Source organism: Aricia agestis, chromosome 11 (assembly GCF_905147365.1).
Source record: "Aricia agestis chromosome 11, ilAriAges1.1, whole genome shotgun sequence".
Lineage (NCBI taxonomy): Eukaryota > Metazoa > Arthropoda > Insecta > Lepidoptera > Lycaenidae > Aricia > Aricia agestis.
Window position 1 is genome coordinate 10062342 of NC_056416.1, and position 26436 is coordinate 10088777.

Genomic DNA, 26436 nt, shown 5'->3' on the forward strand with positions numbered 1-26436 from the left:
CTGGAGTCTTGAGTGCAGTGTAATGTACTTTTGTAAATCGTAATTCCTAAATATCTAGAAAATTATTGCGTTTTATCGCAAAAAATTTAAAATAATTATACAAATTCTAACGTACATCGTTAAAAGTGCTATTGTTCCAACTTTTCTACGCTATCAAGTGGATAAACAAAGTTATCATTATCACATTCAGTGTTCACAATTTTGGATATATTTTGCAGACTTTGTTTTATCAAAAGCATTATATTTTCGTTGCTTGCAAACTAAATTCGTGCTCGGTAACTTAAGAAGTACTCAATGTATTTAGTCACCCGTTTCACTTGCGACTTGTTTTAATACTTCTTTGTTATCAATGTAATTTTATAGTCACATAATCGCTGCGAGTTTGCGAGCATCTCACAAGTCACACATCGGTATGATCGGTACCTAGTTCAGTAGAGTCGTAGTGGTTAATCCGGATTCGCGATCCACATTTACTCATTGTCATAGTCGTGTTGCTTTAGGTTTTAACACATTCACACTGTTTTATCGTGTTTGAGTATTTTTAGAATGTGTCTGTGGCAGTGAAGCTGATGTGATGATGTCTTTGTAAACATTAAAAGATTGTTAATACCTACATATACTGTTATATGAACCGTGTGATTTAGTTGAGTGAATTATTTTGATGCACACTTTCTACTTGAATGTGATGAAAATAAGTAATGCATGTGAAGTGGAAAATTTTCGAAGCAGATATTTAATGTTTATGGTAAGTAAATATGTAATATTAATACTTGTTATTGCTACTGATATCAGTTATTTGATTCCATTAGGGTTAATTTACTTTATGTTATGGTAGTCCCCATGGAACCATGGGGATTGTACTTTATTACACATATTTTGTGTTTATGATAATTTATTTATTTTCTTATCCACTTACAAATTACTATAATACTTGAATACTTTATAACAGTAGCACTTATTGTAAACACTTGTATCTCTATAATTATAATTACACATTATGTTGAGACAATGCATGTAAAAAAATTATGTACATGCAGTTTTCATTTCTGATCAAATAGTTTTATGAATGAGAGTTGTTTTCAAGTTAATCTTTCGATCGTGGATTCTTGGAAATCAATTGTTATTCTATTGTGTCTCGCTCACCAGTGAGCTTATGGGGCTTGATGGGTTCAATATTATCTTATCTAGTCGTCACATTTATTTCCCAAATGCACAGCGGGGCTAAAATGGTCGCTTTGAAGAATCATGATATGAATCATAATATGATTCATTTTTCTAAAATCGCAAATGCAACTCTGCTTGCAATTAATTTCTGTATTTTTGTACTGATTTGACATTTCTCATTTTGACAGTTTTGACAATTCATTTGCTGAATTGATTGAGAGGAATTGCTAAATGTGACCATTTTAGCCCCGCAGACCTTTCAGAGATAGCTACAACAAAGTAAAATATCTCAGCAAGGACTGTATCACAAATTTTATATCTTACTTGTGTCATAAAATACCGAAAATTCTAATAGGTTGGAAACTAAGTAATTGTGATTTTTTAGATTTTTTAGGGTTCCGTACCTCAAAAGGAAAAAACGGAACCCTTATAGGATCACTTTGTTGTCCGTCTGTCCGTCTGTCAAGACCCTTTTTCTCAGGAACGCGTGGAGGCATGAAGCTGAAATTTATATCAATTACTCAGGTCTACTGTCCCTTGAAGCTGTGAAAAAATCAAACTTCTAAGCCAACGCAATCAAAAGATACAGCCGTTTATGCCGCAAATTTTCGACACTTGCAAGGGAATCAAAACCTACAGGGTGCTTCCCGTGAACTCAGAATCTTGAAATTTGGTACGAAGCAACGTCTTATAGCATAGATAAAGGAAAAATTACGAAAACCATAAATTTTTAGTTACATCACATAATATATTTTTTTTTAATAATTTTAAACTTACTACCCATTTCCTCATAAACGCGTAGAGGTATTAAATTGAAATTCACACTAAATACTCAGGTCTATAATACCTTTAAGCTGTCGGAACCCTCGGTGCGCGAGTCCGACTCGCACTTGGCCGGTTTTTTTTTTTCATGGAACTAAAAAGAAAATTGCCATCTTTCAGGCAGCATCATAATCCCCCATTCTTAGAAATTCTGGTTTTTATTAGCAAAAATTTAATCAGGTATGATTTGGTATCTTTATCACTATTGAAATATGATAAAAATGTTCCTTTTGATAGTCCATTTTTTAATGAAAACTATGCAACCGATCAAAAAACTTTTTTACTGATTGTCAGCTGAATTACCAACTATCAAATAACAAAACATGTTTTACATTTGTACCACTTCTGCAAACCGAAAAATTCAATTGAAGCCATATATTATGAGTAAAATCTGCAATTACTTAGTTGCTAACCCAAAAAATCAATTATACTGCTATTGGTGCTATTTAAAGTACTAATATTATTCCACATCACTGTTTAAGGCTATTGAACATTCTTATTTCTTAAATGATATGAAAACTAATGTATTTTATTTCCAATATTAGTGAAAGTAGTAATAATCGGCCAGGTGCGAGTCGGACTCGCACACGAAGGATTCCTTACCATTATAGAGCATGTTGCCTCTTGCTGTTGCCATTATTGATATAGAGCAAAAAAGGCCAAAAACGTTTGTTGTATGGGAGCCCCCCTTGAATATTAATGTATTTTGTTTTTAGTATTTGTTTTCATAGCGGCAACATACACATACACAATCTGTAAAAATTTCAGATGTCTTGCTATAGCGGTTCATGAGTTACAACCTGGAGACAGACAGACAGACATTGAAGTCTCAGTAATAGGGTCCCGTTTTTACCCTTTGGGTAAGGAACCCTAAAAAACGATCCTGTTACTGATAAAAAAAATCGGCCAAGCGCGAGTCGGACTCGCGCACTAACGGTTCCGTACCGGTATAGAGTGAATGTAGACAAAAAATTGTGTTTTTTGTATGAGAGCCCCCCTTAATTATTATTATTATGAGCCTAAACTGTTCCACTGCTGTCCAAAGCCCCCCCTTAATTATTTACTTAAATTCTATTTTATGTATTATTAAATTATTAAAGTATAAGTACAACTTACTACATATTTCGTGAACATTTCAAGTGCCTATCTTTGGCCGTTATTGATATCAATTAAAAAATAGCAAATAAATTACGTTTTTTGTGTGGGAGCCCTCCTTAAATATTTAATTTATGTTGTTTTTAGTATTTTTTATTAAAGCGGCAACAGAATAATACACAATCTGTGAAAATTTCAGAAGTCTACCTATAGCGGTTCTTGAGATACAGCCTGGAAACAGACAGACGGACAGACATCGAAGTCTTAGTAATAGGTTCCCGGTTTTACCCTTTGGGTACGGAACCATAAATAATCGGCCAAGTGCGAGTTGGACTCGCGCACTAAGGGTTCCGTACCGTTATAGACGAAAAATAAGCCAAAAATTGTGTTTTTGTATGGGAATCCTTAAATTTTTATTTTATTTAAATATTATTATTAATTATCAAAGTAGACATATTTAACTAAGGCCGTTATGAAAATGTCAAATGCCTAGCTGTTGCCATTATTGATTACGATACAAAAATTTTAGTACTATATAAAAAAGGCCAAAAAAATTACGTTTGTTGTATGGGAGCCCCCCTTAAATATTAATTTTATTTTGTTTTTAGTATTTGTTGTTATAGCGGCAACAGAAATACACAATCTGTGAAAATTTCAGAAGTCTAGTTATAACGGTTATTGAGTTACAGCCTGGAGACAGACAGACGGACAGAGAGACAGACGGACAGACATCGAAGTCAGTAATACGGTCCCGTTTTTACCCTTTGGGTACGGAACCCTAAAAACGAACGTTTGCGCTAGTCTCACGGAATTCAGAATACGGAAAACGTGCGTTTGCGACCAGCCTACGCTAATAGGATGCGTGATCAATGATCATTTTGACAGTCGATGCAAAAAAAATGCATAGCAGAAGACATAATTATTGTATTCGGGTTACACTTTTGTGTCGTTTGTTTCGTCCTGTCACTAGAACTATGCTTTTATATCCTTTGATATAATTCTGAGGATCCTTCAAGAGTTCTTACAAGGCGCGGCTTTGTACCCGTTCGTCGATAGCTATTGCTTTGCGGATCCAGCACAAAGCATAATCGACCTTTGTTAGCCTCTGTGCTTGTTTTAAGTGCGGGGTTAGTGTCCTCTTGAGGGCTACGTTGTCTCCGAGTCTGGTTTCTGTTCAGAATTTTTTTACGGTGACGATTCATGAGCTAGCGACAACCTGTCCAGTACAATGAGCACGTCAGCATAACTTTTTGCTGTGCACGACACAAAAATTAAAGTCACCTCTTCACATTTTTATGAGTACCTATTGTCTTGTGTTCATAGTTATTTGTATTTACATCATGCATTACAGATGAGCGATTGAGCCCCTCTTGACTTAATGAAAGAACTGAAATTAGTTTAATCTTTATTAAAGTTGCCCTTTGAGTTGTAATCACTGAAGCCAATATGGGACCTAATAAGGGGCTGATAAATTGTCTGCAAATTGAATCTATGTTGTAGTTCATTACAGCCATTTTTTCATGGGAAATGGGGAACATTTTATGCATCCCCGGCAGAGAAAGATCGTGATCTTGACGTGGAAGAGCCATGCTTCGGCACGAATGGGCCGGCTCGAGCGGAGGAATACCACGGGCTCACAGAAAACCGCGATTGCGCTGTGTTTCGCCGAGTGTGTGAGTTTACCGGAGGCCCAATCCCCTACCCTTTTCCCTTCCCTACCCTCCCCTATTCCCTTCCCATCCCTACCCTCCCCTATTCCCTCTTAAAAGGCCGGCAACGATGATGCTGCGAGTGCCCATGGGCGACGGAAGTTGCTTTCCACCAGGTGACCCCTTTGCTCGTTTGCTCCCTTATTTCATTAAAAAAAACACGATATACGATGAAACCCACCCCAACTCACCAGCGGTCGTCCGTGTCGCGCAGAACCATCACAACAGCCTTTGCTGATGCAGTCGTAAAACTCTTCTTACGACTGCATCATCAGAGAAGGTCATAAATTGTGGCTTGTTCAGTAACAAGCCGCAATACTCGTATACGATCCCTACGCAGCGCCCGATCCAGCTATTTCGCCGCTCCGGGCAAAATAATAATTGCCGCCCCAAAAACCGGCCAAGTGCGAGTTGGACTCGCGTACGAAGGCCACCGACGCGACACCGCGCCGCTCTCAATTTGCCGCCCCGGGCAATTGCCCGGTTTCCCCCCCCCCCCCCCCCCAGATCGGGCCCTGTCCCTACGTAAACCTAAGCAAAACTTTGTCTAAGCCGCCTTCCAACATGCTTCGGCAAGGGTAACCAAATTAATTAGTGTAAATCAATTACTTATATTGGTATCGATAACGGGATCGTTATCTTGCGCCTTTGCGTGTTGGCAATTTGGCATCTGAGCCATAAAGGTTGGTATTTAGTACTAAAACCGATATAAAAGTTTTAAATGTCGACTGTCGCATAAACTTGGGATTTTGTGACAAAAACTCAAAACAAGGAATCTCGAATAAATTTAAGGGAAGGGTCAAGAAACTTTTATACGGAATCGACTTCCCCGCATTGGACTAAGCAGATGCCTCTTTCTAGCAGGGGCCATCTGCTTTTGGCTTAGCTTTTTTGATCTTACTTAGATTATTTAAACTTGATAAAAGTTACCACCCCGAACCCGACAAAATATTATAATTAATGTAAAAAAGTCTGTAACTTGTATGTCTGGTCTCTGCTAGTATTAACTCAAATATCAATATTCATAGTTAAGTCATCTAGCAACGAAAGATTTCTGATAAAGCATTATCAGTTATCACGAGACCTCTGTGATGAGTTTGTACCTTCTCGGTCGGATTTAAATTTATTGTTTTTGGTTGTCTGGAAGCTACAATTTATCATAATCTAGTCTGTGTCACAACACACTAGGGCCTAGGCCGAAGTTACGCGGCGTAAATGTGTTTTAAATTTAAAATTACCGATGACACACTATTCCGTCGCGTTCCGTTGTCATGCGTTTGACATTGCGGACGCAATCATGCGGAATTTACGCCGCGTAACTTCGGCCTAGTGTGTTTAGACACTAGGCCGAGCGAGAGCGAGTGAATGCCCATTGCATCTGCATCGGCAGATGAAACAGTATGACCTGGCATGAACGTAGAGTTTGCTACTTTACTGTAAGTCTGCCGAACACTCGCTCTGTCGTACAATATCAATCAATGAAGCATAATAACCAACCGAACAAAGTGTTATTTCACAGTTTTCTGGTATATATACTGTTATGTTTCGTAGAAAATTTCTCCACGTAGCTGGATTTGCAAATTAATGAAGCGTCACCCGCATGTCTGGTGTTGGTGGCATCCATACTTTATTATTATTATAAATGTGAGAGTGTGTCTGTCTGTTTGTTTGTCTATCTGTTACTTCTTCACGCCCAAACCGCTGAACCGATTTGTGTGAACTGAAATTTGGTACAGAAATACTTTGAGTTCCGGGAAAAGGATATAGGATACTTTTTATCCAGGAGAAATGTACGGTTCCCGCGCGATAAATGAATTTTGGCGCAACGGAGTTGCGGGCGTCATCTAGTAGAAAATGCTAGTAGTGAATGGCGAAATAGAATTCATCGAATACGGCTTTCCCACTTGAAAACGTTTTTTTCCCCTGAAAGCTCCATCAGAATAATGATTGGTTTGGTTTCCTTTGCCTTCGTATATGTAAATAGTAAATACCTTATTACTTTTCGATAAATGTTTGTAGTGAGCTAATAACGAAATGCTAGCTAGTTACTGAATATTAATATCGATGTATACGTATATACGATAAGGAGCGTAATATTAATTTGTGCGGTGCGATGTGGGGTGGTTGATTTTTATTATCTTGTGTGGTGGGTGTGGCGGTCGGGAGTGGCAGTCCAAACACTGGCCCGCCGAGATCGATATCGCCGTGGACTATTCCGCTACGACACGTTACAAACATTGGGCTTAGCGTAATCCCACTTGATTATATACAACCTGTCGGCTGTCGAGCGAAACCACCTGTTGTGAACTCCGCTCTGTTACTAGAGGGATGACATTAAATAATAGTCGTGTAATCGTGGCGTTAATTTTTTAGGGTTTCTTCTTACCCAAAGGGTTAAAACGGACCCTAACCTAACCTATTACTAAGACTTCGATGTCTGTCCGTCCGTCTGTCTCCAGGCTAGTGTAACAATGGTACTGCCATAGGTTCTTTTGCGATGTACCTTGTGGGAGTTTCTAATAATTGCTATCTAAGGACTTCATATTATTATATAGTGTCCATACGCCCTGCTGCTGCGCCAGTTCCTTTCCTGCTCCATTCTAGCTAATGGTTTTTGACAGGAGTTTATCTATTTATTAGCGCTTTTGATTGGCTAACGTCAAAACCTTAACCATTTAACGCAGTTGAATAGATAAAATGATGTCTAAAAACCTCTGAATACTACATAAGATTATGTTAGAACTGTCAGGATGCTCAATTCCTGTTCACACCTTAGAACCTCTGTTTACCTGAAGTCACGTGCTTTGGATATTTGTAAATAGATTCGGCCTTTGGTAGTACCTATTATGATCAAAACTGTCGCAAATATAAAGGCAATTTTCAAAATATTTGCTTACAATTATTATTAGTGAATAATGATAAACTTTTGTAGTAAAAAATGTCGAGCAAAGTATTTTTAAATGTATGTTAACGAAGGCATTAAAATGAAGAACTGTGACCGTTGGGTGCTGAATGCTGATTCAGCCTTTGCTTATGTATTCAATGTCTATTAATAACTCGGTCAATATGTAACCAAAGCCGAGGTTACATTCTGCTTAAATGTAGTTTATTTAACGTAATACTGGTGCGAACAGCTGCCTCGTTGATGCCTCATGTTCATTGACATTACAGTACACGCAGATATGGTATCGACTATCAATCGCATGTTAATATTGCTAACCCAGTCACAATCATGATTTAGGGCAAAATTTTATAAAAACTACTAACTAGTAATTTGGAGTTTCTTGTTTCTTCCAACTTTGTACCATATGGTGGCAATGGTTTGACCTAATATAAACATTAAAAATGTAACTTTAGTGTAAGCGGCTTCTTATGATAATTGAAATAACATCTGGTATCTCAAGATCTTTAAAGTATGTTGAGACTTGAGAGCAACAAAACGCATCAGTACTTTCTCCGTATCTAAGTGATATTTTAGGAAACTATCGTATTGTATTATGTATGTAACAACAATAAACGTTAAACAATAAATAGATAATAATTATATTTTTTTATCGACTTGGTTAGCAACATTTTTGAATAAGAGATTGAAGAGAACGCTTATGGAGCAGTTAACAAAATGTTGATTATAGAGAACGGTGATAAGAATAGTCACAATAACACAGAGTATCACTTGTATATTCAATTCTAAGTCAATATTGATTTTGTTTTATTTATGTTAAAAGTTGAGCGTCATGCAGTGAATTTTATCGCCCAATTTTAGCGAGTCAATGGTTAAAATATTGAATAATTTATCAAAATATGTAATTGGTGTTAAGCCAAGGAATTTCTGTAACTTTCTAAAAGTATTGTAATAATAAGATGTTTCGCTGAGAAGATGTACTCACGTCGTAAATCTTTATTATTAAGTAGGTTCGCCAATATTTTGTAATGAGAAAGCTGGGAATTAGCAATGCAAAGATCCGGCTCAGGCGGAGTGAAAAATATTTACTCAGCCATGTATTTAATTAATATTATCTTTGACGTACTTACTGTAATTAATTTGGCAAAGCCGACACACTCCCGACTCCCGAGCGTGTGCAGCTACGGCCGCATAAAAAATAAGTACATCGTTGTTATTATTTAGACATAAGCATCGTACTCCTGTTTAAATACTTTTTATTAAATTAAAGTTATCAATGAATGTCTTCGAATACGGCGGTAAGACCGTTAAATATTTTCAATTCCGCAAAAGTAATCTTCGTCACATTACCTTATATTAAAATCTAAAAATAACTTGTAGTGTTATCGTTGACGTTATCTCAAGGCGAGCGGTGCTGTTGGTTTGTGTCGGCCCGTCTCCACTCCGCTCTGTGCTCTGAATGTATGCTGTAGCCTGTATGCTGTATTCGTACTATTTTTATGTACAAACTAGACGCTTCCTGCGACTCCACGCGCTCAATAAGAAGGGAACCGTACATTTTACCGGAATAAAAACTAGCTTATGTTCTCCCTAGTAGTTTACTCTATGCCTGTACCAAATTTAATCAAAATCGGCAAGAGTCTGTTAACAATAAAATCTTCTTCTTTATTATAGTACCAATAAAATGAAGGGAAATAATGAATACTAATTGATATCGGATGAGCCGCTGAATTGGAAGCTGCCTATTAATGTTAAAATGTTTTACGTCTATACCATAAAGTTAATATAGGTACCTAGCGGAATAGAGCAACAATCTCGAGCTGTCAAACGAAACCGAAATTGGTTTTCATCTGTGTGAAAAATATGTGTGCGTATACACTTACATAAGCATGATTGAATATGATTTCTATGAGATTAAATTGTCATCGTGCGACACGTGCCGACTGGACGTCAAAAAAAGAGTGCTGCTGTCATGTATCAAACGTCTCATTTTACCACGCAGTGTTACTGATAGTGACATCTCTCTTGCTCAGGCCTTTGTTTCTCTATTCCGCTAGGTATATTAACTTTATGGTCTATACGCGACATACATCTATGTACCACACACAATACGGTATGCCGTATGCGGTATGTTTAAGATTAATTTGTGTATGTAAATAAATGCGTGCTTTACGAGCGAAAGACATTTGACATGACGCACTTATCCACAGAATTATTGCTTATGAAAATTCTGAGAAAGTTTTTGCATGCATCACGTTGTATTTTCATGACCGAACTCTAAGGTTTTTGACCTGACAAACACTCCTGAGCTATCCTCAGAAACCGACCACTAGACACTAGTGATGAAAATGGGTGATGGTGTCGTTCTCTCGAGGTGGAAAAGCATAATACGGTTTCTTGAAATCGACCGGGACAGTCATTTTGGCAAAATAACGTCAATTGGTTTAATCGACCGCCGGCTGCGAGGCAATTACTTAGTTGACAGCAGGCTAGCAATTCCTACATTTGAGGGCGGAAAACGCGCTGCAGGAAGACTTCCCATTATTTAGTTACAGAAATAGATACCTATTCGCTCGATTGTGAGATGTTTTACGTAGGAATTGTAAGTTTTGTACGATAATCAGACCAAAGGGAAATAAGGACTTAAAAAGTTTTAAATCGAGCGATCGACTACGGTCTACGCTTCTCATTTAGATATTTGAAAGACGAAAGTCGTTCGGTTCTATAAACAGATTTTAATGATCGATGTATAAAGGTTAAGACTCAAATATTTATAACAAACATCACGTGCAGAAAAAGACAACCTCGCCACCAATAATCCAGGCGGCTCGTAATAATCTGAATCTGCCCATAAGCGCAGTGAGCCATGTGGCTCGCATTTGCGAGACGCCGGCCGCTGATGAAACGGCTGGAACTCATTTTGGAGGAAGCGTGTTAATCAGATTCAAGTGTAAATTCTGACCCCGTCTGACAAAGGAGGCATTTAAAGCGTGCCCACTTCCTTACCGTTCCAACCAACATTGCTGATTCTTTAAAAAATGTAGCTTTTTTTAAGAATAAGCTTAATGTAGGTTGAAATGACAGCAAATTAATAGTTTTGATTTGATCTGACGAGTTTTTTGTTTACGAAAGTAGTACTTACTTTGTTCTATTACACTATAGGCCAGTGATCAAAAACGTTTGGCCGACAAGGCCAAAAGGTGAAAAATAAACTAAAAGAAATCAATATACTAACCTAAGAAACTCAATTTATTTTGATATTTATTTTGATTGATACGTGGGAGAGCCATGCTTCGGCACGAATGGGCCGGCTCGACCGGATAAATACCACGTTCTCACAGAAAACTGGCGTGAAACAGCGCTTGCGCTGTGTTTCGCCGAGTGAGTGAGTTTACCGGAGGCCCAATCCCCTAACCCCTACCCTATTCCCTTCCCTACCCTCAACTATTCCCTTCCCTTCCCTTCCCTACCCTCCCCTATTACCCTATTCCCTCTTAAAAGGTCGGCAACGCACTTGCAGCTCTTCTGTTGCTGCGAGTGTCCATGGGCGACGGAAGTTGCTTTCCATCAGGTGACCCGTTTGCTCGTTTGCCCCCTTATTTCATAAAAAAAAAAAAATATATAAATTCTGGCTTATTTGCAAAATATTCGCGATGCTGATGATGTAACTAAAGGCTCTATTCAAAATTTCTGTTTTGAGAGCATAAGATATACACCGTGGTAGACCTTTTATTAATTGTTAGCATTGCAAAAGAATTGAAAAGAAGTTTGTTCTGTAACAGCGTGCTTCATATTGGGCTTCTGTCGCAGGTGTTAGTGGCGCGGTGAAGGCAGCGGCATGTGGCGCGGCGCGCGGGTGTTCGTACTCGCGGCGCTGGGCCTCCTGGCCGAGCCTTCAGTCGCCGAGCTGCGCAAGCCCCTCGACATCACCATCGGCTACCTGCCCTCCATCAAGGGCGAGCTCCGCGACCGCCAGGGCCTCGCCATCTCCGGGGCCCTGTCGCTGGCCCTCGAGGAGGTACGTAGAGCAAAATAAGTCTTGTCGTCTGCCCGATTGTCTATCTTGCGTTTGCCTACTTATTTACCATCGAGGAAACCGATTCACCGGCAGAAGGCTAACCTTTATCGGTTGGACTATGTCAAATTGATATTAGTTGTGATCTGTCAGCTGGGCTCGACATAACCCGACCCAAATAGCACAGATCCGTCGCCTGTGAATCTTTTTCTCTAATAGTATTTTAGATGGCGAGGTAAGATGTACCCCATCCTATCCTAAGGTTCAGAGCAAAATAGCTCTTATTGAAGTAAAATTTCTTTACGCACGCTTGACTTGGGAAGTAAGCTGGGAAATGCGTGACGAGAGCGTTACGAAAAGTGTGATCGGGTGAGGCGAACCGGAAAGGTGCGCGCGTAAATCTTCTCAAACTTCTGTACAAATGCTTGACTTGGGGAGTAAACTGGTGAATGCGTGACGAGAACGTTACGACAGTGTGATCGAACGAGGCGAACGGAGCTCAAGAAGTTTTACTTCAGTTGTGTGGTCTAAAGCACACTCAATTTTTTGTCTTGTCGGTTGTTCCTCTTACGTGCTCACATTCGTCTGTATCTTCCAGATAAACAATGACACCCGTCTGCTGCCGGACGTGCACATTAACCTGACGTGGAACGACACGAAGTGCGACACGGTGACGGCGACGCGCCTGCTCACCGACATGAGCTGCTCCGGCGTCGTCGCCTTCTTCGGCCCCGAGGGTCCCTGCCACACGGAGGCCATCATAGCGCAGTCCAGGAACCTGCCTATGATCTCCTATGTGAGTATTTAGTTCTATCACAGGAGTTGATTCATAGGCAGATAGCGGACCTATGTCATTTGGTCGCGGTATGTCAAACCCAGCCGACAGACCACAACTAACAAACTAATTGTCATAACTCGACCAAATGACATAGGCCCGTTAACTGCATATTAGGATTGTTGAGGAGAGCAAAGTCCTTTAAGCCACTCTGACATTGGCAACTCACCGAGGCGGCCATTTTTAAAAGAAGAAGAAGAAGTGATTATGAGGAAGAGGAGGAAGAGGAATTTTCATGCGCAAATTTAGAGGATGCGGATGAGGAAGCGGAAGAGGAAGCGGATGAGGAAGAGGATGATAGAAAATAATAAATACTAGCGGACCCAACCCAAAAGTCTTTGTCCTGTCTGTACATAACTAGGTACATACATTTTTAAAAAAATAATTTAAAGGGCATTTTCCAGTGGACCAAACTATGAATCTGAACCATTCTCAAAACACACACAATAAAGAATCATCAAAATCGGTCCAGCAATTAAGGAGGAGTTCAGTAACATACACAACACACGCACACAAAAAAAAAGATGAGTGAATTCTCTGGCTCTGGCGTGTGCGTTGCCATGATTGGATACGCGACGCGCATGCGCAGTGAAATTCCTCATAAATTCCTCTTAAATTTTGAGAAAGCGATAGCGGAAGAGGATTTTTTTATTTTTATTTATGAGGATGCGGTAACGGTTGAGGAACCCAAAATATTGCGGAACTTCCTCATTATGAGGAAGCGGAAGAGGAATCCTCAGCAACCCTATTGCATATTATGAATCAATTACTTAGTAGGTTCAAACTGCCGAACTCACTGCCGCACTCAGTGGAACAATAATTACTTAAATGTAATTAATTCAAAATTTTGACATAAGCGCCATACATTATCTGTCAAACTCTTCATTAAATTCAAGGAATCGTAATTAAATGTCTCTGAGTACGGCGGTTAGAGACGAATATTAAGGGTGGGTTGCACCAATTCACTTTAACTGTAACTTTATAACAAAATGTCAAATACCTAGTAAAAGTCCATAATGGACGCTATATTTGACCATAACCTTTACCTTAACTATACAACGCCTCTGGTGCAACCCACCCTAATTATTATTTAAACGAAGATTTTGACATAACGCCTGGATACATTATCGGTCCAACTCTTTATTAAATTAAAGTTTAATCATCGCTGTATTATGGATTACAGAGTGTAGAAAACTAGTGAAATAAAAAAAGTCTCTTAAATTGACTTCAAATTCTATGCGTCTATGAGTAAAGCCCTAACGTCATGAATTCGCTCTTACTAATTATTCAAACGAAATCGTCGGTACCCCGCTGATTTTATTTTTATCTTTTCAGAAATGTTCCGACTACCAAACTTCAATGCTTTCCAACTTCGCAAGACTCGAACCTCCCGACACACAGGTAAGTAATAATTGTTAGTTGTTTATTATTGTGATATAGAAAACAATTATTTTAACTAAGCTTTATTTGCTCTTTAAAATATTTATTTAAACGTACCGCCGGAGAAATCAATTCATAGGCAGATGGCAGACCTAGGTACGTAGTTTGGTCGCGAAACGCCAAACTCGAATAGCATTGATTTGACATAACCCAACCGTCTGCAGTCTGCCATCTGCTTATAAATCGATTCCTCTGATAGTACTTAGTAGTTACGTACCGTATATTATAATATTTTATGGGGGTTATTTAAGATAATTATTATTGATGGTTATGTTTTCTTAGCACACTAAATAGAGTATGGTAACGACTAATAACGGAAATGGCTGTTGCATTCAACGATTTTAATTGAAGTCGATTTAGATATCTGTTTATGTTTATACTTTATCCTGTTTTCAATTAGACCAGCTGTGGTCCCCAACCTTTTTTTCATGCGGGCCACAAATATGTTTTGGTCTTGGTGTCGCGGGCCGCTACAAAATTTTTCGTACGTATACTTTGCGGACAAGCACAAAACATTGTATAATTAGTATACTTAAATCATTGTATCTGTATACATGGTGTGGATGTTTTCATTAGTTAGGGATTAGTCAAATATAATGTACTTAGCAGTAATCCTTAGTTACAACTTTCACAGGACACGTTGATAATTCTGTCACGAAAAACTGTATCTGTTTCCGTATTTTTAGGCGACAAAGTCAGTGATATCGTTGCTTAAATACTACAGATGGAACAAATTTTCTATTGTATACGAGGAGAGTTGGGTGACGGTCGCATTGACTTTGGAGAACCACGCGAAGAAAAACAATATGACGGTCAACCACCAGCGAGTGGTGATTGACGGGTTCAAGTGCTGCGAGGAGAAGATGTCGTGCTGCGCGCCCGGCTTCTGGTACCAGTTCATACAGGATACGCAGAACAGGACTCGCAGTGAGTAAACCCATAGTTTATTCTTATGCTGGCTTCTCCCGGCGCGTAATATCACGAGCCGCGCCACGCCTACTCGAGCCACACGCCGTGTGAAGAGGGTGGCCCGAGGTGGCGGGGGTTGGCTCGAGCAAGCGCGTCCGATCCGATTGAAGTTGGTAAACTTCAAAGGCGCGGCTCGGCGTGGCTCGAGCGGCTCGTGATATTACGCGCCGTGAAAACGGGTAGCGCGGACTCGCCTGTTGGCTCGTGCTCGCTCGTACAAATCGGCTCGGCGCGGTGCGACTCGTGATATTACGCGCCGTGACAAGCCAGCATTACAATTTACTTAGATCCAATTGCACCAACGACTGTTAAAGTTAACGATCGAAATAATATCATTTTACCTCTCTCGTTTATCGTATGGATGAAAGAGAAGTCATGACATTTTAACAAGCTGTTAAGACTAACAGACGTTGATGAAATTGGACCTTAATATTATAAATGCTAAAGTGTGTCTGTCATTCTACCTCTTCGCGCTTAAACGGCTGAACCGAATTAGATGAGGTATTGAGACACTTTGAGAGACGGAAAATGACAAAGCATAGTTTTTACTACAGAAATATGTACGGTTCCCGCGCGATAAACCGGCGAAATGGAGTTGTGGGCGTTATATAGTTATACGTAAACGATTGATAAAATACTTTAGGGTGTGAATGTGTCCCTTATATTGTTACAGCAAAAGGGTTATTCTGACTTTAAGGTTTATAAAAAATGCGCCAACGTCATGATTTTGCCTTTCATTTCGTTTCTTTCATTTTCACTTTCACCGTGAATTCAATGTAAGGGACACATATATACTGCTCCCAAAGTGATAATGCGCATAGAAAATTTCGTAATTTTTCGGCAACGATCGTATTTCCCACACCACCGTGGGATTTACCGTTTGTACACATTTAAGCAATTTTAAACCCTGTGTAGACAGTCTGAATCTTATGTGCAAATTATAATATTGGATTACCCTGCATTTCCATATCCTTTTATCACCTTTGGATTTCCTTATTCTATATTTAGGTATTTTATTGTTGTATGTTACAATTTCCAATATCCTCATGCTATATTTAACATCGTCGCAGGCTAAATATAGAGTAATTAGGTATAGAAAGAAAATCAAAAAACAATTTAGCGAATGTTAAAATAAGGTCCATAGATCCCGATAGCAACTAAACTGCACAAGCTTTTTTAAGTTTTATTTATATAACCTAGTTATTACTAGTAAAATTGCAGTTTGTTATAATAGTATGACTTGAATATTTGAATAAATAATACAGAAATAAATTAGACACTGTCCATGAACAAAATAAGAACATAATAAAGACACCTCCTCTTTTAATTACAGTATTGACACAATAAAGTATTACACATTAATCTTTTACTACGTATTAAATTTCATTGAGTACTTTATAGCTTTTAAGACTGTCATCGTACCAAGAAAATGGTATGACGCAGTATGTTGCGGTAGATCATCATTACTGCTTTGTTTTATAGACGCGGTGTCACCAAAATGACGAATTCTGACGTAAATATATTTTTCGGAAATAATAGGGAATATATTTGGAAAGGCCGATGCAGAGCGCGCTACTAGCATAAACAGTAAAGAATCTGACCAATTTAAAATCTGAAAAAAAATCTTCAATATTGGCAGACGTTTTCAAACGTCGAACGAAACTTTTTGTTTACTGTCTGTGCTGGTGCTGTTGTATAGCTTGAAATTATTACAGTAATTGTATGCTATTATTAAGCTTATTTTGTTGTACTATCAGAGAAGTTGATTCCAATGCAAATCGGGGACCTAAGTAGTTTGGTTGCGTTACGTCAAACCCAGCTGACAGATCACAATTAACATTGAATTGACATATTCGACCAAATAACGTTGGTCTGTCAATTGCATAGGAATCAACTTCCTCGATGGTACATATCTACTTTTAAACTTAAACATCTACATTACTATTGTATGTGTAATACAAGTGCGTAGAAATATTATAAAAAACAGTTAGGTATATCTTTGGAAGCTCGGAGGTAAAAATAAGGAAAATAAATTTAACGATATCAGACTGTTAGTCAGCAGAATGTAAACAATCTGCGATACATGAACACCACCGCTCCTTGGTGACGATTAAAATATCATATTATTATTTAATATTATGTATTATAATTTAACAAATATTAACAACTAGATGACGCCCGCAACTCCGTTGCGCCAAAATTAGTTTATCGCGCGGGGACCGTACATTTTTCCGGGATAAAATGTATCCTATATCCTTTCCCGGGACTCAAAAGTATCTTCATGCCAAATTTCAGCAAAATCGGTTCAGCGGTTTGGGCGTGAAGAGGTAACAGACAGACAGACACACTTTCGCATTTATAATATTAGTATGGAAAATTTTTGACAAACTGTTCAGGCTACAATTGTTACACAATTGTAGCCTAAACAGTTTGTCAAAAATTTTACCACGCTATCGATTCTGGGTTTTTGTCCCAATTCCTTTAATTATTAATCTAAACATACTGAGTACTGACAAACTTGTCAATCCATGCCAAAAAAAATAGTCATCATGCCTATTGGCATGATGACTATTTTTTTTCTTATCGGTAATTGAAAGACACTTAAAAAATAGAAACACCGTTGAAAGAATGACTCTGATAGCTTAAAAATTCACCAAGATATGACAATTCAAACCCATACTAATATTATAAATGCGAAAGTGTGTCTGTCTGTCTGTCCGTTTGTCTGTCTGATTTCTTTATTTTATTAACAAAATTCGCTAATCTTTGACCTTGTCATCATCCCCATTATTAGAAGCTGTTTGTCTGTTTAGGAAAAAATTGCTTTGAAGATATTTTTAATACTTACCAGAAATGGACATGGGATTTTTATTTAATATTATAGTTAGGTGGAGTTTTGTTTTAAAGTGTTTTTTGTATATTCCAGTATACGTGTTTCTGGGTTCGACGCCGGGTCTGATCGAGATGATGACGGCGATGGAGTCGCTGCAGCTGTTCGTGAAGGGGGAGTACATGGTGATATTCGTCGACACCATCACATACTCGCCCAAGGAGTCCCTCAAATATTTCATTAGTAAGCATGCTCATTAGTAAACTATTAGAGAAGTTGATTCATAGCCCTACGTATATTGGTCCCGTTACGTCCAACTCGGCCAACAGTTTTTGATTAATATTGAGTTGACATAATTCGACCAAATGACGTAGGTCCGTCAACTGCATATGAATCAACTTCCCTGATTCCTAGGCAGTTGTTGGACCTACGTCATTTGGTCGGATCATCTCAATTGAATGTTAATCGTGATCTGTCGGCTGGGTTTGACGCAACGCGACCACACTACGTAGGTCCCTCATCTGCCTATGAATCAATTTCCTCGATGGTACATAGTTTGTTTATAAAATACAGCTTAATTTTTTATTTTATTAATATTATTAAAAGCAGATATTAACTTCAGAAAGTTACTGAGTGTTGTAAATGCTATATTTGCGGTTTCAATGAGTATCAGAGGCTAAAAGTACAGTAGAACTAAAAATCGAACCACATCACTACGCAGTTGACTAACTTAGGTCGCTTATTATCACAACATTTTTTCTCACTTTGTAACTCACTCTTCAGAAACGGAGGATCGTCGCAACTCGCAGCCAGTATGTCCTAACACGCCAGAGTTCAAGAAGCGGGCGCAGTCGCTACTAGTGGTGGTTTCGTCGGAGCCCGAGGGCAGCTACGAGGATTTCACCAAGCGGGTCCAGGACTACAACGGCCGGAAACCCTTCGAGTTCAACCTGCCGGCCGTCTTTGGAAATAAATTTAATAAGGTGAAGAAATACTAGCTAGTAGGCGGGCCGCCTGACGCCTGACGCCTTCGTGGTCTAGTGGGTCTCTTGGCTCAGAGGTCGTGGGTTCGATTCCCGCGTTGGAAACGTGCAATTTCCATGTTTTGGTTAGGACAATGCAGGCTGATCACCTGATTTGTCTGACAAGTAAGATGATCCATGCGTCGGGCGGGCATGTAAAATGTCGTGAGCCTGATCTCTCGCCAACCCACGACCTCCGAGTCAAGAGCCGCGCTCTATACCACTAGACCACACATGTTCGATGTTGGTTATATAACATCTAAAATAAAATGAACGTTTTTATTTTTCAGTTTGTGTCAATATATGCAGCCTACTTGTACGACTCGGTAAAACTTTACGCTACAGCTCTAGATAAAATAATAAGGGAGGAGACCGTGTACAAAAATGAAACATTAACGCGTGACAAACTAACTGCAATATCAACGAATGGTTCCAGGATAGTCGCTACAATGATAAAAATTACACCATTTAAAAGTAAGTATATACTTGCGTCTTTTATGTTGAACTGAAAAAAATAAACATGTCATCTTATAGGACTATAGGTACTAAAGGTGATAAAAGCTATGCAGTAGCTTAAACGAAGTAAAAATTGTGACGTCATGTTTATTATCTTTCTGTTTCCAGGTGTATCGGGTATGTCGATTCGTTTGGACGAGCGAGGCGACTCTGAGGGTAACTTCTCTGTGCTCGCCTTCAAGTTGAACACTAACTCCTCCAATAGCTCCTCGATAAGCTTAGAAGATGATGTCAACTGCACTTACAGCATGAAACCCATCGGACATTTCCAACAAGCTGATAGCGCTAAGGAGTATCCTGTAAGTAGAAAAATATTGTCTCCTAAGGCTTCTTACAGGCGAACGGCATTTGTCGACGGCACGCGTCGTCAAGTGCCGTTCGTCTGTAAGCACTCTTATAATATGTGTAATTTCTTCTGAGATCAAAACTATTCTTTGAACTTTCCTTCCCGGGAAAGGAAGATATCTTCATACTCCATCTCGCTTTAATTACAAACGGTTTAGCATAAAAAGGTAACAAACAGACATATGTGTTTATAATACTAATATGTATCAAATTAATATACCTTTCGATGTTCTGCCTGCGTACTAACCTAGCCGGTAGACCGTATATTTTTGAAACACTCAACTAATTAAAAACATATTCAACAGGAATACAAATTGAATCCCCGTGTGCCGGTCGATTGGCCGGACAACGTGAAGCCAGAAGACGAACCATCCTGCGGCTTTATGAACGAAAAGTGCCCCAAAGATGACTCGCAGATAACTTCCCTCGTAGTCGCGGGCACGCTAGCAGTGACGTTATTCTGTGCGCTGGTAGTCACCGTCAGTATATACCGCAAATGGAAGATTGAACAGGAAATAGAGGGTCTGCTGTGGAAGATTGACCCGCATGAAATTGCAGACTACTTCGGTGGCGGTGGAATGGTGTGGTCTCCTAGTAAGGTAGTGTTCTCTCGTGTAAAAAATTCACGTACAGTGCTCCCAAAGTGATAATGCGCATAGAAATTTTCGTAATTTTTCGGCAACGGTCGTATTTCCCGAGCGTCGCAAGACGTCGCTGCAAGCGCTGTTTTAAACTTAACTTTAAGAAAAACAGCGCTTTGCAGCGACGTAGAGGCGCCTAACGTTGCTTGAACGTTACCATGGTAACGCTGCGATGGCTTTCCGGTGAGACAGCGGACAGCCACCGGATATATTATGATATTTACTTCTATTTCCTTTGAACAAGGTGCAAAATGCAAGTTTCATAGTTTCTTGATTACGACAATCAGCGAAGATTTCCATGCGCATTATTAATTTGGAGTACTGTATGTACTTGTTTAAGAAGTTACATGTAATAATTAATGTCTTCATATTGACTCGAAAATTTATTATACTTTATTACAGTTAAGTTTGGCGAGTGGAATGTCGTTGGAGAGTAAATGTTGTACGCAGATATTCACAACCACGGCGCACTACAAAGGAAACCTTGTTAGAATAAAGGAGTTAAAGTTCTCGAAGAAAAAGGTAAGAATTATTTATATATTTTATGTAACATGTGAGCTTAAAATATTTTTAAACTTTTACAAACATTAAATGCAATAAATATTGGCGAAAGTGTTGATTTTAAACTACTTATTCCATCATAACGCGACCTATAGTCTGGCATAAAAGTGAAGAAATTAAAAAGTAACAACATCATTGATCGTAGTGTCATCCCTTTCAAATCAATCTAAGAAAAAAGGGATGACACTACGATGTTGCCACTTTTTAATTTCTTCACTTTTATGCCAGACTATACACAATATTATGACGAAATGACAATAATTATTCGTTTAAAAGTTAGACCAACTAAAGTCAAGTATGCCTCGTGCTACTTTGAGGTGAACTTTTACCGTTCCGCCGCGTACGACATCATTTATAAGCGTTTCACACAGTCTTTATACTGTGTAAGCCACTTAAAAAGGTTTCTCTTGTTTGTGTAGGACATCTCTCGTGACGTGATGAAGGAGATGCGTCTGCTACGCGAGCTGCGACACGACAACCTCAACTCGTTCATCGGCGCCGTGGTGGAGCCGCTGCGGGTGCTGCTGCTTACCGACTACTGCGCGAAGGGCAGCTTGTATGTGAGTGTCTCTTCGTCTCTTTCGCACCTCGTGTTGGCGTATATAGTCATCTCATATCAACTCGCTGCGCGTGCTGCTGCTAACCGACTACTGCGCCAAGAGCAACGTATTGTGAATACCTAGTGTCGTCTCTTTCACACTTTGTTTCTGCGTATATTTCTTTCTCACTCTTTCTTTCGGCGGTCTCAGGATATATCTTTATTTCAGGCTACTGTTCCTATAACTAATTATTTTTTTCTGGCGTATTTACCGTGTCGAAAATTGTACCAAGGTTATTTTGATAACATTTACTATCTGGTTGTTTCAGGATATAATTGAGAACGAGGATATAAAATTGGATAACATGTTCGTGTCGTCGCTTATGCATGATCTCATTAAGGTAAGCTATTTTTATGGTTATATATAATGTAATTTTAAGCTCATACATTGCAAGAAATATTTACCATCGAGGAAATTTATTCCTAGGCAGTTGACAGATCAACGTCAATTGGTCGGATCATGTCAATTTAATTAATGATAATTGTGATCTATCGGCTGGGTTTGATGCAACGCGACCAAACTACGTTGGTCCCCTATCTGCCTAGAAATCAACTTCTCTGATAGTACATTGACTTACAAGTCCTATAACTTTATTCCTAGGCAGTTGACAGATCAACGTCAATTGGTCGGATCATGTCAATTTAATTAATGATAATTGTAATCTATCGGCTGGGTTTGATGCAACGCGACCAAACTACGTTGGTCCCCTATCTGCCTAGAAATCAACTTCTCTGATAGTACATTGACTTACAAGTCCTACAACTATTTGCCTTTTCACTTACGCGTGTTCATATCGCGGTTCTCTCACACTTTTGCGGGAATGAGATAGCAACATGTACGTGGAAGATACGCACGTGCGCGGCAAAGCAATAAGTAAGAGGTCAATGTACTGATTTCTTCTTGCTTCGTAATTAAACTATATAAGTTTACATCGAATTACATACTGTTATAGTTGGAATAAATAAAACAATTATGTTTCAGGGTATGGTTTTTATTCATAGTTCACCATTGATCTTTCACGGTAATCTCAAGTCCTCGAATTGTGTAGTCACGTCCAGGTGGATGTTACAGGTAACAAGTTTTAACTATTTTTTGTCTATTAAGTTTAAGTGTAACTTTTAAAAATAATTGTGGCAAGATTTATTTATGTTAACATACATTAAATATATCAAACTTACAATACATGTTAATTTGTAGGTTACTGATTTCGGTCTACACGAGTTAAGATATAGTGCAGAAAATGATTTGATGGGAGAGCATCAATATTATAGAGGTATGTAAAACATTCAAATACCTAATACCGGTGTCGACCTCTGTAATAAATTGGAACACATATTTAACGAAGTTCTGAAGTACTATAATAATTTGCTTATTATGTCCTATCACCGTTATTCAAGGCCTTTAAACAAAATTGAGATGGTAGTCTTCCGTTTCCTGCCGTAATATTGATCGTTGTAGTTCCTTTCCGGTCTTTTTGGCGCCAAGATGGCTCTACGATGGCGGTAAGATGGCGGTTTCCGGTGTTCACCAGGGCAGGCGCGCGCGCTTTCTTCCTCATTGGCGTCTTGAGTTTTGTGCCGTAAAGACGTATAACGCTGTTAGCGTTCGTTAAAGTTATTAAAATTATAAGAAATTTTGTTTCTTTGCTAATAACTATAATATTCTTTTTCTTAAATAGTTAATAATTTATTCTAGATCGTTTGTGGTTTCAAAATTTTTTAATTTAAGTTTTAACATTACATTGGTTGAAATATAATGTTGATAAAAGTGTTTGCGAGTGTGTTTCTTCTACATCGTCATCGTCAGATGAAGAACCAGTCGTACAACGGAAGCGAAAATGGGATGACGAGGTATTGCAAAACCTTGTCAAGCAGGTCAGTCAGATCCAAAATTTCTTAGCTTGTCTATCCACCTTTGGATACGATTGCGAAGGAAAATTGTGCTAGTACGAAAATATTGATCATGACGCTGTTTCTAATACGTCGAACTATTTTTAATTTCGATTTGACGACCAACCTCAAAGAACCGTCTATTCAGAATGCCTCTGCGGAGCATTTACAGACACTCAATTATTTACTTGCAACGTAGCTTGCAACACTTTATCTAACTCTGACAATTGGTCAAATATCCGTTAATCGGATATTCAAAAAATATACGCCCGGCCTTAAATTCGACAAAACCATATATGGTTTTGTCGAATAATAATTGGAGGTTAACGATTAACGAAGAATTGAAAGGCCCTGGGCAATTTGAGAAAGCAAATAATTTTAATTTGAATACGAGTGATAAGTCTTTTGGTGCTATTACGAGTTCATTAATAATGCAAAATAATGCGTTAAAAAAGGGTGTTTCTGATTTATTACAATGGATTTAAGATAGTAAAATATCGTTATTATCCAAAATTAAAGATCTTTGAACAAAACAACAAATCTTTGAACAAAAATTAAAGATATTTGATCTTTGGACTGTTTACAATTAGTTTGCGTTAGGCATGCTGATATTATTGAACGTCAGGAACTTTCATAAATCATAAAAAATAAGTAAAGGAATCGTTTTTGAAATTTAAAAATTCCTCCAACATACGAATATATTCTATTTAATAAAGACCAGCCGGGCTAAAATGGTCACATTTCATTTCATTTCATTTGTGAAACTGACGAATATGAAATACGTATTACTAGACATAAATTGCAAGCAGAGTGACCATAAGATTCATAATATGACTCTCCAAAGCGACCATTTTAGCTCAGCTGTTGTCCGATTTTATTAAAAATAATGGAGGTGTACTTAAATAAAATTTTCATTTGTTTGATACTAATATAAAGAATAAAAAGCCAGCCTTCTCTGCGCAAGAGAGGCGGCCTGCTTCGGGTGCTCTGGCTGCGCAACCAGGCCCCAGTTATTACAAACAAACCGGTCGCTTCCAAGCACCGTTTGGCTATACGTAATAATCAAAGTTATGCATATTCTGAAGCACAGGCGGTGCGACCTTTCCACCCCTATGTTTTTAATTATAATTTTGGCTCCCATGCCAATGTAATGAGGGGTTTTTTTTCGGTCCTCATATAAGCCAACAACGTCTCTTACTCCAAGACAACAGGCCCTGGGTACGAAATACGAATAAGTCTTTTAAACAATCCAATGCCCCGAGAGGAAGAGGTGACAGAAAATTTTGAGTTTCAACAGGAGTTTCGAGAGGGGAACACTAATAAAACAATATTTGCGTGCACTTTTTCCACTATATTAAGAAATTATTAACAAATTACACGACGACATTAGTAGAAAAAAGTCGTATTCGGTAGAGAAATTCTACCAAATGGTATAAAATTTCATGATGCTGACATCCCCAATATTTGTTTTGATTATATTTAATTTTGTAAAACTACCTACACTAAGTACACCTGAAGATGATTAATTTCGAAACCGGTCGTGTAATTTGTTAATAATTTCTTAATATAGTGGAAAAAGTGCACGCAAATATTGTTTTATTAGTGTTCAACATGCATTTCCACCAAGAACCAACGGTACAATCAATTACATATATTCGAGAGGGGAGGTTATAACTATGTTTGGGAAAATGTGGGGTGTTCCTTCTTCCCTTTTAAAAAATAATAACCGGTTATAAAATTCAATTTTTACGAAAACCGTCTTCGACTCTTATAGTCACGTTAATTCACGGACTTCGTCCCCAGAAATGGATCAGGTTATTCAAACGTTGCTTAAGGAATAAGCACAGCCTTTTAGAATATGCCCGCGAAACTCAAGAGTTTTTTATCAAAAATGTTTTAACCCCAAAAAGCGAAGTAACTATGCGCCCTATTTTCTATTTCAAAAAAAAAAAATTGAACGAGTTTCTAAAGATAAGCAAATTTCAACTGATAGCTACGCATCGAATACCAGAATTTCTGCAGCCCAACGATTGGCTAATGGTTAGTAAAGATAGACCTAACGCAGGCGTATTATTATCACACCGGTGTCTCTACACCATCGTTGTTTGAGGTTAATGTACAGAGGTCAACTCTTACAAATGACCTGTTTGCCATTTGGGCTGGCCACTGCCCCCAAAGTTTTCGCGTCCCTGACAAATTGGACAGCAGAATTACTACTAGAACAAGGTATGCGTATAGTCGCTTTCTTACACAATTTCGTAATTGCATGCCAGGATAAAACGAAAATATTAGAACAGACTTGTATCACACGAGCTTGATACGATGCTCAAGCTAGGTAAGGTTGTAATTAATAAGATTAAATCCCATACTTCAGCCACAAAAGGCTTTAGAATATTTAGGTATTTTTTGGGACACATGGAACAATCGAAAATCCATTCCAGATTCAAAAGTTCAGAAGTTAAGTTCTAGAAAAGCAACTCTCAGAGAAATATAGAGCATTGTCGGTCGTCTAAATTTCGCTCGACTAGCATTTCCACAAGGTCGCTTAAATTATTGAAATTTTTTGCAACCCATTGCAACAGTGTACTTGGATGTAGCCCCTATGAAAAGCGGTCTCTACCTTTTCACGCTATTGAATTAGAATGGTGTTTAGCTAATTGTAAAAAGTCTTCTCGACTTCACCTCCCCAAATCTAACTACGGACGCTTCCGACTCTGGTTGGGGACCGGATTTAAATGATGTATGTTTAACGTGAGATTGGCCTAATGATGAAGAAAATCTTCATTCAAATTATTAAATAAATAAAAAAGAAATGTTAACAATTTTAAAATGTTTACGCGAATACGGTCCTACGCTAAGTAAGTCGTGTCTGCTTCTGCAGTGCGATAACAAATCTGTAGTGGCATACTTAAGAAATAAAGGGGGGGAACAAATCAAATTCTCTAATGAATCTAACTTATAATTATTATTATTTTTTAGATCCATTCGATATATTATACCGCGTCACATTCCAGGCCGGTACAACAATACAGCAGATCGATTGTCGAGAAAATCTTTTCTCCCCGAATGGCATCTAGCCCCT

General features: G+C 38.5%; 1 protein-coding gene across 4 annotated transcripts in view; it reads left to right on the forward strand.

The window, feature by feature from the left end:
* Positions 1-26436, forward strand: part of LOC121731517 (receptor-type guanylate cyclase Gyc76C-like) — a 36729-nt gene continuing 10293 nt past the window's right edge. The window contains exons 1-16 of one of the 4 annotated variants that reach the window (XM_042120968.1): positions 1-19; positions 546-745; positions 11503-11710; positions 12306-12503; positions 13878-13943; positions 14669-14909; positions 17878-18024; positions 18565-18764; positions 19094-19277; positions 19428-19618; positions 19970-20263; positions 20708-20827; positions 21286-21426; positions 21734-21805; positions 22447-22536; positions 22663-22738. In XM_042120968.1, the coding sequence (XP_041976902.1) occupies positions 11531-11710; positions 12306-12503; positions 13878-13943; positions 14669-14909; positions 17878-18024; positions 18565-18764; positions 19094-19277; positions 19428-19618; positions 19970-20263; positions 20708-20827; positions 21286-21426; positions 21734-21805; positions 22447-22536; positions 22663-22738 (2200 nt within the window). In that variant the 5' untranslated portion in view covers positions 1-19; positions 546-745; positions 11503-11530. Of the gene's footprint in view, positions 20-69; positions 276-302; positions 746-11502; positions 11711-12305; positions 12504-13877; positions 13944-14668; positions 14910-17877; positions 18025-18564; positions 18765-19093; positions 19278-19427; positions 19619-19969; positions 20264-20707; positions 20828-21285; positions 21427-21733; positions 21806-22446; positions 22537-22662; positions 22739-26436 lie in introns of those variants that run through there. The other 3 variants (XM_042120966.1, XM_042120967.1, XM_042120965.1) reach the window with 3 other exon arrangements.